Source organism: Rhinolophus sinicus, linkage group LG15 (assembly GCF_036562045.2).
Source record: "Rhinolophus sinicus isolate RSC01 linkage group LG15, ASM3656204v1, whole genome shotgun sequence".
In the NCBI taxonomy this organism is placed as follows: Eukaryota; Metazoa; Chordata; class Mammalia; order Chiroptera; family Rhinolophidae; genus Rhinolophus; species Rhinolophus sinicus.
The window spans coordinates 7,401,382-7,418,721 of record NC_133764.1 but is presented as its reverse complement, the minus strand read 5'-3'; the positions used below and the strand labels follow the sequence as shown (position 1 = coordinate 7,418,721).

At 43.2% G+C, this 17,340-nt stretch overlaps 1 protein-coding gene across 1 annotated transcript in view; it reads left to right on the top strand.

Annotated features, from left to right (window-relative positions):
* Positions 1 to 17,340, top strand: part of LOC141568964 (dynein axonemal heavy chain 9-like) — a 48,481-nt gene that overhangs the window by 19,054 nt on the left and 12,087 nt on the right. Inside the window, exons 7-11 of the mRNA XM_074320391.1 lie at positions 4,476 to 4,643; positions 7,259 to 7,375; positions 8,887 to 9,037; positions 11,844 to 11,958; positions 16,684 to 16,752. Coding sequence (XP_074176492.1) covers positions 4,476 to 4,643; positions 7,259 to 7,375; positions 8,887 to 9,037; positions 11,844 to 11,958; positions 16,684 to 16,752 — 620 coding nt within the window. The remainder of the gene's footprint in view (positions 1 to 4,475; positions 4,644 to 7,258; positions 7,376 to 8,886; positions 9,038 to 11,843; positions 11,959 to 16,683; positions 16,753 to 17,340) is intronic.

The following is a 17,340-nucleotide window of genomic DNA, read 5'->3' as shown; positions in this document are numbered from 1 at the left end:
AGCAAACTTGGCTATCTCCCAGGGGCTTCTGCAGTTCTGCTGCCTTCCCTGCGTCCAGTTTGAGGGTCCTGAACTGCTTCTGTGGTTTTATTCTGCCCTTACACACTCTCTTCTGTCTTTGCTCACTGTTTTTACCACATGATTTCTAGCTCTTCTTTTCTAAATAAGTCATTTGGGTAAAACTGTAATTCACATTCTATGAAAGGGGCGTATTTGACTTCACAAGTTACTAAGGAAATCCCAAAAGTATATAAAATCTTTGCAGTTTGAATGAATAGTCAAAAATTAAAGGGAAAAAGAGTCTTTCCTCTGTGTCTCCGTTCTTTCCCTCACCCTGCCTTCCTGCTGGATGCTCCAGCTCACACAACACCCCCACCCACACACACTATACACACACAGTACACACACTGCACAGACACACTGTGTACACACACCGCACAGATATGCACACCACACACACACTACACTCACTACACACCACACCACATATAGACACACATATGCACACAATGCCATGCACACATCACACACACACAGCACACACATTATACGGATCACACGTACTGCACATACACGTACAACGTCACACACATGTATACACACCCCACCCGTACTATACACCCCCCACATCTCCATCCCCTGCTCCATGCACACACGTCCACCCCACACACAGAGTTCATTTTTGTGCCATAGTATTGTGGATGCCACAGATCCTATTTATGCTTCTCCCTGCAGCCTCTTCCCTCCAAACAATGCAGTACATAAGCAGCTTGGAGAGAGTGCTCATTTCTTTCATTATAAAATTTCTGTAAAGCTGTGATTCACTTGGAGGCAAAATGATTTCCTGCTGAGGCTTTATGCGAGGTGATTAGTAAGGCGATAGGTAATAAGCTGACCTAATATACACCGCGTTTCCCTGCTCTTTCTGCCACCTCCAGTCACTCCGCTGCCGCTTTTCATTCGGGCCTAATTGGGCAGGCTTCCCTTTCAGCCTCGCCTAAGCCTGTGGTCACACAGGAGACCATTAGCTGCATAAGGTCAGTCGCTCTTGTAAGGTAAAGAAAACAGTCTTTTTCCCAATGACCTTTTGAGATTTTCATCTGTGAATGTCTGCTTTGTGCTCTCCCTTAATGAATTCTGAAGACGTTTCTTTTAAGATGGGCTGCATGACCTCACCTTCATGAATGGGCTTGTGTTTGTGGGGCTTGCCATTATCCCCAAGTTTGATTCTCCAACTCAGGGGCCATAGCACAAATGGAAGCCTCTCTCACCACCCCATGAAAAACTGCACGGTGTTTCATAGGAATAGGACCCAGTTGGTCCAGTCAGCTGCCGGGACCCCATGCTCTTTGTGGCACCTGGAAAGGAGCACCTGTGTATTAGCCATTACACGTCTCTTATCCACCAACCTGATCTAGTCACATCAGAGTGATCAGAAGTAATTACAGTGGCTTCTGTTTACTGAAGTGCCACCAAGGCACGTTCGGTGTAACTCGGTGACAGTCAGGTGTTAGTGGACCCATTTGCAGGTTAGGGAAGTGACATTTAGAAAAGTTGTGTCTTGTTTCAAGCCAAATAGCTAGTAAATGACAGGCTAGTGTTGTGTGAGCCAGGGTTTCTGGCCCTATGCGAGAGCCTTTCCACGGTGCTGTGTATCCTACCCCTGAAGTTGACATTTTCAGCCTGTATGTGACATAATGAATTTCATATCTTTACTACTGTGATGAATAAAAATGGATATGTAAAAAAAATCGTTTAAACCTCTTATTGGTTTAAATTGCCTTTTATCTGCTTTTTGAGACTTCTAAATAAACAATGAAAAGAGCTACATTTAAATAAGAATCAAGAATACAGTCACGGTCATAATGATAAATCCGTTTCTACGGTTGCAAAACAATTTCCCACCAGTTTCCGGAATCTTCTCTACAATACCTCTGATGGCAAACTTCTACTAAAATCCATCTGGAGATGGAAAGCACACTACCTCTCTTAGCAGCCCATTCTATAGTTAGACATTTCTAGGCATTAGATGGTTCGGTTTATTAAGTGGAACCACGTGAAATTGTTATTTTTTATAGGTCAGATGGTCAAATACAAGAAATTTTATAAGTTCAACTTATAAACTGAGGCTAAATCTGCCTCTTTGTCCTATTTGCTCATTTGCCTTCATTCTGCCCTCAGCGTAGGACCAAGTGCAAGGTTCTGCCTTGCACGTAACCAAGGCCCTCAAACATTTAAAATCAGTTTGGCCTTACTTTGTAATTCTCTTCTCTTGTCTAATTTTCCTTATTTTCTCAGTTGCTCCTGAGTCCCTGGTTCCTAGATTGTCTACCACCATGTCACCTTCTCCTGGAGGTGCTGTAGCTAAGTCAAAGGTCAAAGAGTATATATTCATTCATTCAACAAATATTTCTCAGCATCCAGGACTCTTCCACAGACTGAAGATACAGTGGTTCCTCTGGGGCATTTACATCCTACTAAGAAAGGTGGACAACAAATAAACAAGTAATATAATCCCAAGTAGTATATTATAATTCCAGAGCATGATAAGAGCTCTGAAGAAAGCTTAAGCAGGGCAAGGGGAGAGAGCATGCAGGGGAATGGTAGAGTGGACGTTGAGGACACTTATAATAGTGAAATAAGAAAAGGTCTAGGACCTTGAGTTGAGTCCCAAATAAATGTGTTGTCCATCATGTTTCTGTTAAATAAAGCAAGTATTCTTGAGAAATACAATAGTGTAACAAAATTATCATCTAGTTTTCTGTTGTAATCAAACATATCAAGATGCATCTGTCTTTTAAAATGGTTTGAGAGTATTTCCTAAATATTGAAATTGACATCCACGGAATTATGAAAAATGAGTACCCAGGTGACATTCCACAGCACAAATACGTTTCTCCTATAACATGAATTACAACTAAGGACTTGTTGAATGGTTTGAATTACTACTTAAGTCAATTTCATTTAAGTCTACTTCATTTCTGTTTTCTTCCCAGTGTATAAAGTTGAATGTGTTTTAACATAAAGACGGCCCCATTTCCCACCATGGGTGTCAAGACCCCCTGCTTCAGGTGTATGTCTGTCTGTCTTTCCTTGGGTGGTTCTTTCCACTTCTCTCCTACTTCAGCTACTTGCTGACAGCCATGCCTGAACATAGCTGAGCAAAAAAGGGTTGTTAGATAGTTGCCCAAGGCTGCGTGGGTGCCCTCCTGTAACGTGGAGAAGGTCAGCCACTTCTCACCACTTCTCAATGCCTCTGTCACTGCTGCGAGAATTGGTGTTCCAGCAAGAGAAAGGGGTCAGGCAGCCTTCTGCTGGCCTGATGGGTCAACCCATAACAGTGGCTACTGGCAGTGGGAATTTCCTGGAATGGAACCAGGACCGGCTGTGTTTTCAACATCGTGACTTAGTGTTCCCTCTTCTTGCCCTTCAAATTTCCTCAGAGGAGAAGATCCTCTCCCAGGGATCCATACCAAATGTTTGTCAAAGTCACAGAAAGGTAACTAACTGTTATCTCCCTCACTGAAGAGGTAGGTGCACAGATCGGAAGTTGTAACAGGAAGAATGTCTTGGTTTGGAGATTTTGTGGTTTCAGACCAGTGTTCACGAGAGAAATACTACCATCTGTCGTGTTAGGTGGGTTCTGGAGGCTTATGTTTTACTGGAGATGAAGCAGCTTCCGTGGACTTGGGAGGGGCTCCTCCCCAAGGCTCTGGGTTGTGTTATCTGTCACTCACTTCTGAGCACAGCTGGGACACTGTCATACCAACAACAGCAACAGTAATACCCGCTTGCTCTGTATTTACTGTGTGCCGGGCACTGGTCGAAATCCCAAGTTTGCATCAATGTATTTATCTCTCATTATTGTTATTCAATTACAATGAAGAAACTCAACACAGAGATGTCAAATAATTGTCATCTGTCACCCAGCTGGCCACATGCTATACCGTACAGCACATGCCTGGCAAGAGCACCCAACAGATTTATTTTCTTGGCAGCAGTTGCTCAGGACGTCGGTGTCGTCCCCTGGGCTTGTCCTCAGGACTATTTAGAGGATCTGCTTTCTTGTCAGTGTCTCCTAAGATAGCTGTCATTCTAGAACCAGATAACATGGTCCATTTGAAATTTTTTTTTTCCAAAAATTAGTAGTAAAGCCACCAATCATGTAAATAATATTGTTATTATTATATACTTTATTAAAGAACACAGAAAGAGGCTGAAGCACAAATTTGGTCTTTTTTTGTTTATGCGAATTTTGTTTATCTGTACTTTGCTTCATGATTGAGTTTAACCAAAATTTATTTATACCAACCCAATCTAATAATAAGGTTGCAACACAAAAAAACAGGCTTCATATTTTCCTAAGCAACCACCACCCCATGTGATTTCCAGCTCTCTCCATACTAATTTGAGTGTTCTCCGCTGTTGTTATCATAATCATTATGATTTTACTCTTTTGTGAATTGTCCCTGTAGGATCTTCTGAAGACAGCCTTGGATTTCCACAAACTGGAAAAGCTTGAGTTTAGTGGCATCAGAGGGAATGCCCTGAGTCAGCAGGTCCAGCAAATGTACGATGAATTTCAAGAGATGTACAAGGTCTTCTCAGAGTCCTCCTATGACTGCCTGGACCCCGAAAGCACGGTAGGGCTTGGAATGGCTAACTTGCAAGTTTTGTCTCTTTCTCAGATGCCTCTCACCATAGAATCTGTGTATTTACTTGCACGTTCCCTCTGCGTTTCCTTTGGCTCTGTGGTCCCAGTGGTTTTATGAAGGGAGACCCACTCCTAATTATTCTTTGTGTTAGGAGGAAGGTCAGGGAGGTTCCTTTCCAACTGCTAATTCCTCCAGCCTGATGATACCAGGATTTCAGAGACGCTGAGATGGATATGGGATGATGGTGGAGGCTATGGCTACCCTGCATCTTCTGAGCTTTAAGCTTCGAGCAGAGACTGCTACATGAAGACCACACCTGCACAGAATTTTATTAGTGGCTTGGAGGTGGGGTGGATAAGTGAAGCAGTAGCCCAGTTTTTCTGATCTGAGTCCAGTTTCCAAGAGAGTACTCAGGATGAAGGAAAAACTAGAGATGCATTTTTCATGATCGGGACAAGAGCTGACGTCTTTTTTAAAAAAATTTTATGAAATTTATTGGAGTGACATTGGTTAGTAAAATTATATAGGTTTCAAGTGTATAATTCTATAATACATCATCTATATATCACATTGTGTGTTCACCACCCAGAATCAGTTCTCCTTCCATCACCATATATTTGACCCCCTTTCCCTCTTCTACCACCTCCCTCCCCTCTTACCCTCTGGTAACAACTAAACTGTTGTCTGTGTCTATGAGTTTTCGTTTGTCTTGTTCATTTGTTGCTTTCAGTTTTATATCCTACATATGAATGAAATATGGTTCTTGACTTTTTCTGACTCATTTTGCTTAGCATGAAAATCTCAAGATCTATCCATGTTGTTGCAAATGGCAGTATTTCATCTTTTTTATGGCCAAGTAATATTCCATTGTATATTTGTACCACGTCTTCTTTATTCAATCATCTGTTGAAGGACAGTTTGGTTATTGCCATCTCTTGGCCACTGTGAATAATGCTACAATGAACATACGGATACATATATCTTTATGGATAAATGTTTTCCGATTTTGGGGATAGATACCCAGAAGAGGGATTGCTGGGTCATATGGTAATTCTATTCTTAATTTTTTGAGAAACCTTCATACTGTTTTCCATAGTGGCTGTACCTATTTACATTCCCACCAGCAATGTATGAGGGTTCCTTTTTCTCCACAACTTCTCCAGGCACTTGTTATTACTTGTCTTGTTGATAATAGGCATTCTAACAGGTGAGAGGTGATACCTCATTGTGGTTTTGATTTGCATTTCCCTAATAGCTAGTGAAGTTGTACCTATAGCCCAGGAAAGCTGAGACCTGTGAGTGCAAGCTCACAGGAGACAAAAAGAAGAAAAAGGGTCATACAGAAACTGGGAATGGAGTTCCTTGTATAGGGAATGGCTCATTACTGGAGGAGGAATTTTAAGAGTACATGAGGGAAAAGGAGCAGTAAATTAGAGCAGAAATCTGTTCTGAGTACTTTCAGATGTCTAGAGAAATCTTAGCAAACCCAGGGAGATACTGCTTTCTAAAAATTCCATTAGTCAAGAGTAGGAAAAAAAAAAAAAAGAAGGTGGACTACAATGCAGGATATATTCCATGTACCGTGTTTCCCTGAAAATAAGACCTAACTGGAAAATAAGCCCCAGCGTGATTTTTCAGGATGATATCCCCTGAACATAAGCCCTAATGCGTCTTTTGGAGCAAAAATTATTATAAGACCGGGTCTTATTTTCGGGGAAACATGGTATTTGCTAATGTATGATAGAACAAAACCCTATGCACAGGGCAACATTCTGCCTTGTTAATGTGGTTGGGTTTGGGAAGAACTACGCGATGGTTTTCTACTTTTCTTTGTGTTTTTATAAGAATACATATTACTATTGTAAAGCAATAATGACAAATAATAATAATTCCACAAATTAGAGATTTGAATTAACAAACTTTCTCTGAAAATTGCCACATTCTGAGGGGAACACACTTGCGATTTCCAGATGAAATGCAATAATTGGGACATATACTAAAAAATAAATCCATTGTTTGAAGTTTAAATTTAGATGCATGTCCCGTATTTTTATTTGCTAAGTTTGGCAGCCTCAGGGACAATGGCTAGCTGCTGTCTTAACCAATTATGTGTACTTAGATGCAATAGTGTGCATTAGTTTAATTAGCTTGCTTTCCTCCTAATGGTTAGATTTCTTTGGTTACACTGAGAAAATAGGATTTTGACTTGGAGGAGGAAGGAAAGTAGAGGGTAATGATGGAGTAACCCCCTTACCGGGGCTGTTGCTGTTGAGGTGGCTTTCGGGGTGACATGAGTGGCACTGTGGATGATAGAAAAGGGGCTTCAGAGGGCAGCAGAGGGGACACAGAGAGGGAAGTTAAAGGGTGCCAACCTCACAATTTCACTCTACCATTTTACCTAGAGTGTCTAGGAAAAGAAAATGCTGCAATAATAGAGTAACTGTCTACATGAATAAAAACTAAGTCATGCCAGGGTGAATTTTGGAAAATGAAAATAAATCTTTGGTGTAACAGATGCAAGTACAAAGGTTAGTGGTAAAGAGCATAGTGGGACTGGCTGTCAGAAAGTCATGTTTTTCTAAGTGTTTGTGATGTCTCTTCAGGAATTTGAAAATGATGTCTCTGAATTTAACCAGAGAGTAGAAGATCTTGACCGAAGACTGGGGACTGTCTTTATTCAAGCCTTTGATGATGCACCTGATTTGAAGCACGCCTTTAAGGTTTGTGCAAGTAGAGCGGGAGCCATCCCTGTGCTCGCTTCTCCCCCCACCCTCATCAGAGGAGGGCAGGGATACTCTTGCAGCTGTTTTGCTCCTGCAGATATTAATTGTTCTTATTAGTCTAGTAGAGAGAGACAAAGGAGTGTGTAGGATTGGGCTTCTCACATTGGTTCTTAATTCTTTTCTGAAAACATGATATAAAAATGCTTTTCAAAAGAGTTTCTTCTGGAATGTATTCTTTGAGCCTTATCAATAAGGTACCCATTAAGAGTGAAGAAATCTACTGTGGTCACCATCCTGAAACCATGGTTCTGTAATACCATGGCTGTTTAACCACTACTATCAGGATGGTTCAAGTGAAGCTACTAGGTAGCTGGCTAGAGGATTCAAGTACAAGCAACTAGAATAAGAAGAGATGTGCCCTTGACCTGTATTGCCCAGATTAGATGGTATAATGAATGATACGGAGAACGTTTAGGTTGATGAGTAGATAAATGGCTGCCTAACTGAGAATTCTGAGTCGTGAGACATGAAGACTTAGTAGAGTATGATAGATCTTCTATAAACTATGAAGAAACTTAATCTGCAAAGGCTCAAGGGTTAGAACCAGAACTAATCAGTGGAAATTGCAAGGAGGCAGATTTGGACTCAGTAGAGGAAAGAGATTTCTGTGAAAGCTATTTAAAGATGGAATGGACTTCTTTGAGAAGTAGTTAAGTTTCCAGTCACTGAAAATGTCCAAACATAGACTGGAATCCATGCTGTTCTAGAATATTGGGTAACCCAGTTTGCCATGCTTCATTAGCTATTGAATACATATACCGAGTTTCCCCGAAAATAAGACCGGGTCTTATATTAATTTTTGTTCCAAAAGACGCATTAGGGCTTATGTTGAGGGGATGTCATCCTGAAAAATCATGCTAGTGCTTATTTTCAGGGAAACATGGTATATATACATGACCTTTGATGAATACCTGCCATTCCATAACTTATAGGAAGACTATTAGGATTTCTCTCTCCAAGCATTTGAACTGATTCCAGAAATTAGTTCAAGAATTAGTTCTCTCTGCAATTTCTTTTCTTGATCTCACTCTCAAATTTTAGCCTTCCAAATTCTTGCCTACATCTAGCCCACTTAGCTTCCTTTTTTCTTCTCTGTCTTCACCCTCCTTCTTTGTTTTAGTTCTTTTTATGGTCTTTTAAAATGTAGATCAGCTTAAGCTTTCTGGCATCTTTAAGTTTTCTCTTTGTTTTACCCTTTATCCAGAGTCTATGTCCCATGAGAGCCCCGTAGGTAATTCAGCAGATGGGAATCCTTCTTCTTTAGAAGCAAAAGAGAGAGGGGGCAGACTGTGAATAGCTACCTGTTAATAATTAGTGATCCGGTTGCACAATAACAATTTTTTGACCTTCTGACATCGGTAGGCGTATGGGAAAAAAGCCAAGAAACGAAATTTATGTCACCTTAGAAATGTTGAATTGTTCCTCTTTTTTTTTCATCTCTTCTGCAGCTACTAGACATAGCAGGAAGCCTCCTGGAAAGACCACTGGTAGCACGGGATACATCTGCCAAGTACCTGGTGCTCATCCAAATGTTCACCACAGACCTGGATGCAGTGAGGATAATCTATAACCAGCATGTGCAGGAGGAGGCCGACCTCGGTAGGCTGGTTGCCGGGGCATATGGATGGGGGAGTTCTACTACTGGGAAGGGGGAACTCACTCCTTAAATCTCCACTACGGATCTATGACATTCTCTAAGAAAAGCAAGAACAACCTTCTTGCTTGATATCCCAGACCATCTTGGCTGATTGTAGAGTTCCCTGAGCTGTGCATTTCCCTGTATCTGGGGCTGAGATTGGCAGGACGACCCAGAGCAGTGAGGTCTTGACTGCCTCTGGTCAGTGGAGACGTTAGCATAATGTATGAGTTGATTCTCCATCAGTGTTGCCACACTGATTAATCGTCACCATATTTAAATTTCACAATAGATTTTTACATGCCTGAGAAAAGCTTCTGACCCCTTCCAATGCCATGGCCACCACAGCAGGAGCCTGACAAAGGGCGGTGCCGTGCCCCAATGTAATGTCTCCATTTTTTATTGCAATTCTTAGACGCAATTGAACACAAGTTCAGTTCAACTTTACAGACATTTCTTGAGTCTTTTCTATGTGCAGGCCACATCTGTGGGCATGATACGCCCAGGCAGGCCAGGGTGAGGGATACACTAAATAATATTAAAAGGTGGTTCTTCAAGGAACACACCAGGTATGAATAGTGACATAGCGGAATGTGAGTAGTCACCGGCTTGAGTTATAAAGAACTGTAACAAAGTAATATGAACTGGGACTGGGGTTTTCCAGGGAGAATTTGTGGAGAAGGTGGCCTTGAGCCAGCCCTGAAAGTGGAGAGATTGCCAGCCAGGGAGAAGAGGCAAAGACCTCTGAAGAAGCAAAGACAATTGAGTATATAGGTACCAGTTGGATCGCCTGTAGCCGAGTAAGGTATATAGAGAGAGATTAGGTCAGCTGTGGAGTTTGGGGCCAGACTGTGAAGTGCTCTGCCTGCCATTTTAAGGAATCTGGAATTCATTATTCAGGCAATAGGAGAATTTCCAAGGTTTCTAAGTAATGGAGTAGCAGGACCACTATGTCTGTAAAAGGGTTTCATACTGAGGTCATTAAGAATTGCTTCCACGTAGGAAGTCATTTCTAGAAAATATGTTGGCCTCAGCTTTTTTTTCTTTTTTCTTTTTTTAAATTTTTTTATTGGGTAACAGTGTGTTTTTCCCAGGACCCATCAGCTCCAAGTCAAGTCGTTGTCTTCAATCTAGTGTGGAGGGCGCAGCTCACTGGCCCATGTGGGAATCGAACTGGCTACCCTGTTGTTAAGAGCACACGCTCTAACCAACTGAGCTAACTGGCTGCCCCTGGCCTCAGCTTAATGTAGGACCATCCTCATGACATCTTCCAGTCAGATACAGAATTTGGAAACTCCGATACCTTCAGAGGGCATATTAGTTTTCTATTGCTGTATAACTAATCATCGCAACCTCAGTGGCTTACATAACAGTTATCCTTTAGCTCACAGTTTGTAGGCCAGCAGCCCCTCGGTTCTCCACTCAGCATCATAAGGCTGATATTGGGGGTTGGCTGGGCTGACTTCTCATCTACAGGCTCTGGGAGAAAGAAATCCAAGTCTAAGCTCATTCTTGTTGGTAGAATCCAGTTCCTTGTGACTGTAGAACTGAGGTCTCTGTTTCCTTGTTGGCTGTCAGCTGGGGGCCACTCTGACCGGAAGCCACTCCCATTCCTTGCCATGTGGGAAGGCCATGTAGCTGCCTCCATCATCAAGCCAGTGATGACATATTGAATCCTTCTCATGCTTCAAATCCCCTACTTTTCCTTCTGCCACAAACCAGAGAAAACTCTGCTCTGAAAGGGCTCCCCTGAATACGTCAGGCCCACCCAGGATCATCACCCTCTTGCCATGTAACGTAGCATCATCACAAGAGTGATATTTCATCATATTCACAGTTTTCACCCACACTTAGACAGGAGAGGGTTATGCAAGGGTGAGAGCCATTTGGGGTTATCTTAGAATTTTGTCTCCTGTAGATCTGGGCCAAGTGTAAAACATCGGGAAGTAGTAGAGTCCACAGTAAATTAAAGGAAGCATGACCACTATTTGGCTCCAGTTGCTGGTCACAAGTGGTGGCTGATTTTTGCCAGATCTTCCAATTTTACCAAGCAAACTGGAAACTGATTTTTTGAAAATGAAATCTCCTAATTTTAAAATTTTGACAGCTAATTATAAGCAAACAAACCCACTGTATGGAATAAAGTAAGAAATCCAGGCTGTGCTAACTCTGGTAAGATGCTTCATAATCCATGTGGCCTGTCTCATTCATAATTGTATTGAATTCTCACAGAAACCATGGAAGTTACTAAGCAGGGAAGATATTATTCCCATTTTATAGATAAAAAACTGAGGCCTGCAGTGATTGAGTTGTGTAAGGCAGTGTTTCTCAACTCTGACTGTACAATTAGGATCATCTTGAAGCTCTTAAAAAAATACAGATGACTGAGCCCCACCCAGACCAATTAAGTCAGAATGGGGAGGGCAGGGCCCAGGCATCAGTGTTGTTTAAAGAGCCCCAGGTGAAGCTGATGTGCAGCCAGGTTGACAGTCACTGGTGTGAAGTCAGACAGCCTGTGAGTGGCAGAGCCGGACTGGGACCCCCGTCCTCTGACACTGTTTAGTGTTCTCCCTGCGGTCACTCTTACTCCTTAGCAGAACACAGTGGTCTCCCAAGAACTCCCCATCTATCTTGGTGTGAGCACAGGGCAACTGTACCACGTGGAGGTAGAGGAGGCAAAAAGCAGAGTAAGTGGCAGGAGGTGTTTTGGGGGGACAGCGGGCTGAGGGGCTTGGGCCTCGCTTCATTCTGGCTGTGCTGTGTCCCCAGGGTTCTCCTCAGTGCACAAGAACATGCCCTGTGTGGCTGGGGGTCTGCGCTGGGCGCAGGACCTGAGGTGCCGCATCCAGGGTCCCTTTGCTGACTTCAGACGCATCGCACATCCGTGAGTATCTTACTCCCGAAAGTTAGGTTTGTTTTAGGCTTCTGCTCCTGCTCTGTTGTAGAAATGCAACTCACCGGAAGCACGAAAATCATCCTTATTTCTTTCCATGTCCAGCAATCACCCAGTATCTTCGTCTGGGCTGCTATAACAGAATACCATAGAGTGGATGGCTTATAAACATGAAAAATTTATATCTCACAGCGCTGGAGGCTGGGAACAAGGTCAAGGTGCTGGCAGATGGGTGTCTGGCGAGAGCCCACTGTCTGCTTGATAGACAGCTGTCTCTTGCTGTGTCCTCACAAGGCAGACAGAGCAGGGGAGCTCCAGGGAGTCTTCCTATGAGGGCGCCAATCCCATTCGTGAGGGCTCCACCCTCATGACCTAATCACCTCCCAGAGGCCCCACCTCCTAATACCCTCACCCTGGGGGTTAGGACTTCAACATATGCCTTTGGGGGAGGGAATACGAACATTCAGTCCACAGCAACCAGATGCCTATTGGCCAACCAGTAACGAGATGCATACGTCTGGGCTGACTAGTGGGCCCCTCGCTGTCAAATGAGGCTTGATGGACAACAGGCTGACTCCTTTTGTTCCATGAGATTCATTTCTGGAGGAAAATGAGTAAGAGTTTTCAAGCTCTGTTGAGTTCTTCCACGTGTCTTCCTCTGACACAATGTCTCTTTGTTGCTGAGGCTGCTGGAAAATAACGGAACCCCGTGTTTCCTAAAGTGTGATGTGAGGACCTCGTGCATTAAAATGCCCTGTGCACTTGTTAAAGTGCAGATTCCTAGGCCTCACTCTCACCTACTGAATCCAAATCTGGGTGCCTGAATTGGTTTCCTCTGCAAGCTCCCCCTGTGATTCTGATGGTGACCAAGTTTGGAAACCACTGGCCTACCTCACAGCTGATCCTGGAAGCCAAGCTAGTTACGGAGCAGCTTGGCTGCTGGAAGTAAGAGAGAAGGGCTGTTTGCAATGTCACGTTCAGGATGCTGCCTAGGGAATGCTCTGAGACCCTCTTTTTAAACACTGATCTTGTTGAAAGCACTTGGCTTTGGAAAACACAGCAGAAACAAAGGAATCAAAGTCTGAACATAGGTATCACAGGTTTTTCGGAGCTAGAAAGGGCCTTAGAGACCTTTGGGCAAGACTGAACACTTTCATATGTGAAGAGATGCTCAACGTCACGAATCATCAGGCAAATGCCAATCAAAACCACAGTGAGATATCACCTCACACCTATTAGAATCCCCATCACACAAAAGACAACAAATAACAAGTATTGGTGAAGATGTGTAGAAAGGGTATTGTCTTGTGCACTATTGGTGGCATTGTAAATTGTGGTAGCTACCCCACAAAACAGTATGGAGGTTCCTCGAAAACTTAAAAATAGAGCTACCATATGATCCAGCAATTCCACTTCTGGATATTTGTCTGAAGGCAATGAAATCACTATATTGAAGAGAGGTCTGCACCCCCGTGTTCATAGCAGCAATTTTTATGATAGCCAAGACAATGGAAACAACCTGAGGGTTCACTGATGGATGATTAGAGAAACAAAATGTGGTATATACACAATGGAATATTATTCAGCCATTAAAAAAGACTGAAATCCTACCATTTGCAACATGGATGGACCTTAAGGGCGTGATGTTAAGTGAATAAGTCAGACAGAGAAAGGCAAAAACTGTATAATCTCACTTATATGTGGAATCTGCAAAAAAAAAACAACTCATAGAAAAAGAGATCAGGTTTGTGGTTATCTGGTTATCAGAGGCAGGGAGTAGAAGAAATGGATGAAGGTTTTCAAAAGTTACAAACTTGCATTTATAAGATAAATAAATACTAGTGTGTAATGTACAACATAATGGCTGTAGTTAACACTGCTGTATGGTATATTTGGAAGTTGTTAAGTGAATAGATCCTAAAAGTTCCCATCACAAGGAAAACAATTTTTTTCTTTTTTGTTTTTATATCTATATGAGATAATAGATGTTAACTACACTAATTGCCATAATCATTTCACAATATATATGTCAAGTCATTATGCTGTACACCTTAAATTTATGCAGTGCTGTAAAGCAATTATATCTCAATAAAACTGGGGGAAAATTTATGAAGAAGACTAAACACTTTCAGAGGCAAGGAAGATGATACAAGACAACCAGGATGGGGCCTACAGGGAACGTCTACCGCAGCATCCAGTGTTGGCAAGCAGAAAAGTGGACTAGGCGTGAGAAATCTCCTGACTGTTGGAGAGAAGCTGAAAATCTAGATTTTTATATGAAACACCCAACTTTAAAATTAGCAAGTATTCCATTTTTTTCCTCAAACTCCACACAGATCAAACACACATGCCTGTGGATCAGGCCTGCCCTGTTTGCAGCCTCTGCTCTGGTCTGAGCAAGCTCTTTATTTTTCAGATGGAAAAAAAATGGAGGCAAAAAAGTGAGGTGACATGCCTAAAGTTCTAGAGGGAGCCAAGGAAAGAACTGGAAGTCTGGGTCTCAGAGCTCGTAGCCCAGAGCACGACCAAGGTACCCCAGCCAGAGGAAGTTTGGTCCCAAGTACAGCTGAGCCTTCATCTTCTCAAACATGCCCCCGCCCCCGCAAGGCGGGAGGGAGAAGACACGTGAATGGGGGAGGGTGGCAGGGCTGCTGCTTGGAATGTGGACTGAGGTAGCTGTTGTATCCTGGTTTCTGTTCCCTGGAAGCAGACTCTGAGACAGGAATTTATAGGGATGCTGTTGGGAACAGCATGTGTGAGGAGTGGGGGGATGAGATGGGCAGATGGAGAAGCTGAGCTGCGATATAGTCGAAAGGAGGCCTCAGCTCATCCTCTGGGGAACTCTGGCCTTGCAGGGCTGACTGGTCTTTGTACCCCCGCATCAGCTAGTTGGTGGATGTGGGCTGTCTGGGGGAGGGGCGTGGCCTTGGGAAAGACTGCTCTGTTTGGCTGAGACTGTTCCCAAAGAGGGAGGAAGCCTTGCTTCACCAGCAGCCAACATTCCTGGCTGATTAAGGGGTGAGGGATGGTAAGAGTGCCTGGTCTGAAAGGAGATGCCAGTGGTACCCCATCATGTCCTCTCCGATTCCCATGGAAATTCCAATTGTCTTTTAAAAATTCAAAACTGTATTGTGCCCTATAATATATATTTGTTGGTTATTAAAAATGTTTTAGATTCCTCACCATGAAATGAAGTAGAATCTCCAGGGAGTTTCATGACACTTATTCCTGTGACTTCTCAAACCTTCTGAGTGACTGTCACAGGCCTGTGTGAGAAGCCCCTCTCTCCACTGCGTGTGTTCCGTGCCCTTGAGAGGCTCCAACCGACTCTTGGCCACATTGTGAATGGCGATGTCCACATGTCCTGTCCTCAACAGCCCTGCTCAGCTCCTGTAGACTCATGCCTGTGGCTTCTTTTATGGAGTCTAACCATCTCATATTTAGTCTTCTTTTCTTCGTGCTGCCTTCTGTTTTTCCCAGCATTATTGTCTGTCTTCTGGCCTCATTCTTTTCTGGATGTGAAACTGAGATTGGGGTTAGGAGACTTGCAGAAACCCCACCGCTTGTGAGGGGAGGGCCGGGCGCGAGCTCAGCGGACTGATCCGAAGCCCTTTCTACTTGTTGCTGCCTCACAGAAGCATCTGCTCATTCACCACGAAAGGGAACTGGGCAACTGGAAATCCAGTGCTTTCTTTGCAGGCATGAGGCTTACATTGACATCTCGGGGATCTTGTAAAGAAACGCTGTGATGGTTTAAAGTACAAATGGATCTTAAAGAATCTTTGCAATAAGCTGCCTCATTCTGCTAGCAGAACAAAAAGAGACTCTCCAACACAGTTAGTGTGAAGTTTTCTGAAAATTGCAGATATTTCGCCAATTTTCCCAGGACCTGGACTCTCATTTTGTGTTCCAAAGGAATGTCCAAGCCAGGAAGCAAGTGTGGGTGATGGTCCTTGGGCCACACTCTGCTCACATCCCTCTGTGGTCCTCACCCTTCCAGTGGAAGCCTACGATTGTGTCTATGAGTGTGAGCGTGTGTGTTTACTCGTATGTGCATGTGTGTGCATTGTGTGTACGCACGTTTGGGGGCATGAGATGTGGGAGGGAACCTCATGTAAACATATCAATGATTAATGAGTAACAGGGCTTCTGATAACGTGTCCTAGATGGATTTCAGAGAAGGGGAAATAAATATATAGCAATATCTGTGTTTGTATGTGTGTGTGTATACACACACACGTTGTTATATAAACATTTAAAGCATTGTTTTATATATATTATATACTTTGTGTTATGTTACAATGTATAATGTCATACATAGTATTTTTTTCTTATATGCAGAAAACTATCGCACTTAGAATTTTTATTTCATGTCTCCATTTCCCTTTTATTCAGGTCTTTGAAGGACTTCATTTACCTGTGCATGAATGGCTGGGCTAGGGTGAAGGGGCTGGTGGAGCCGTGGTGGGAAAGGTTCTGTCATCCCTGTTGTTTGGGGGGCTGGCTGCGTTTCAGGAAGTGCAGACGCCCTCTAGTGGCTCATGGACGATATTCATGAAGAAGAACGCTGGCTCCTTGAGGGGCATTTGGAAACCAGCCCAAGAAGTTACTCAATCTCTTCTTTATAGGCTGCAGTTTGTTACTCAGATCATTATTTTGACTTCTTGTAATCTTATTCTACTTTGATGCCATTTTCTTTCTCTTTGGTATGGATAGTTGCATGGAATCTACTGAAGGAAAGCGAATGATACAAAAATATGAAGATATGCTCTCATTGCTGGAAAAGTAAGCAGCTTCTGGAATTGTGTTATTTCCATATTTCGTAACCCCCAGTACCTTTTGCAGTCCCGAGTTTGAGCAGATTCCTCAGTGGCGGGGAAATGTCACTCCATGTTTTATGTTAGAACCTTGGTATCTATGAGTACAGTTCTTCTGGGTTACAAACACAAGATCTCTGGGGAATGCAGTTTCAGTATAGTTTTGCTGAGAGCATGAACTCGGCAGAGCTAGAAGTGGGCACTCCTCATGGCACTCCGAGATCAGTGTCACAGAAAATTGCAGCAGCTGCTCCCTAAGCAGAAGGCAACAGTGCGTGCGGCACAAAGAGGAAATACGTTTTAATTATATTTCCGGTATCTTTTTATGGCGAAAGTGTAAGAATGAAAATTTCACATGAGTTCATTGTTCCTGCTGTAAAGCTGCAGTACGTCTTTTGGGAGTGCAAGGTGTAGTACCACACTGCCCACAGTGTTACCACATCCAATAATGTCACCACATTCCCTGGATGGAAAGCCTTTCAGTGCCTGCCATCGTCTCCTTAACATACCGTAAAAGCCTCCACTGGCCTTTGCTTCCCTACCAGCCTGGATACCT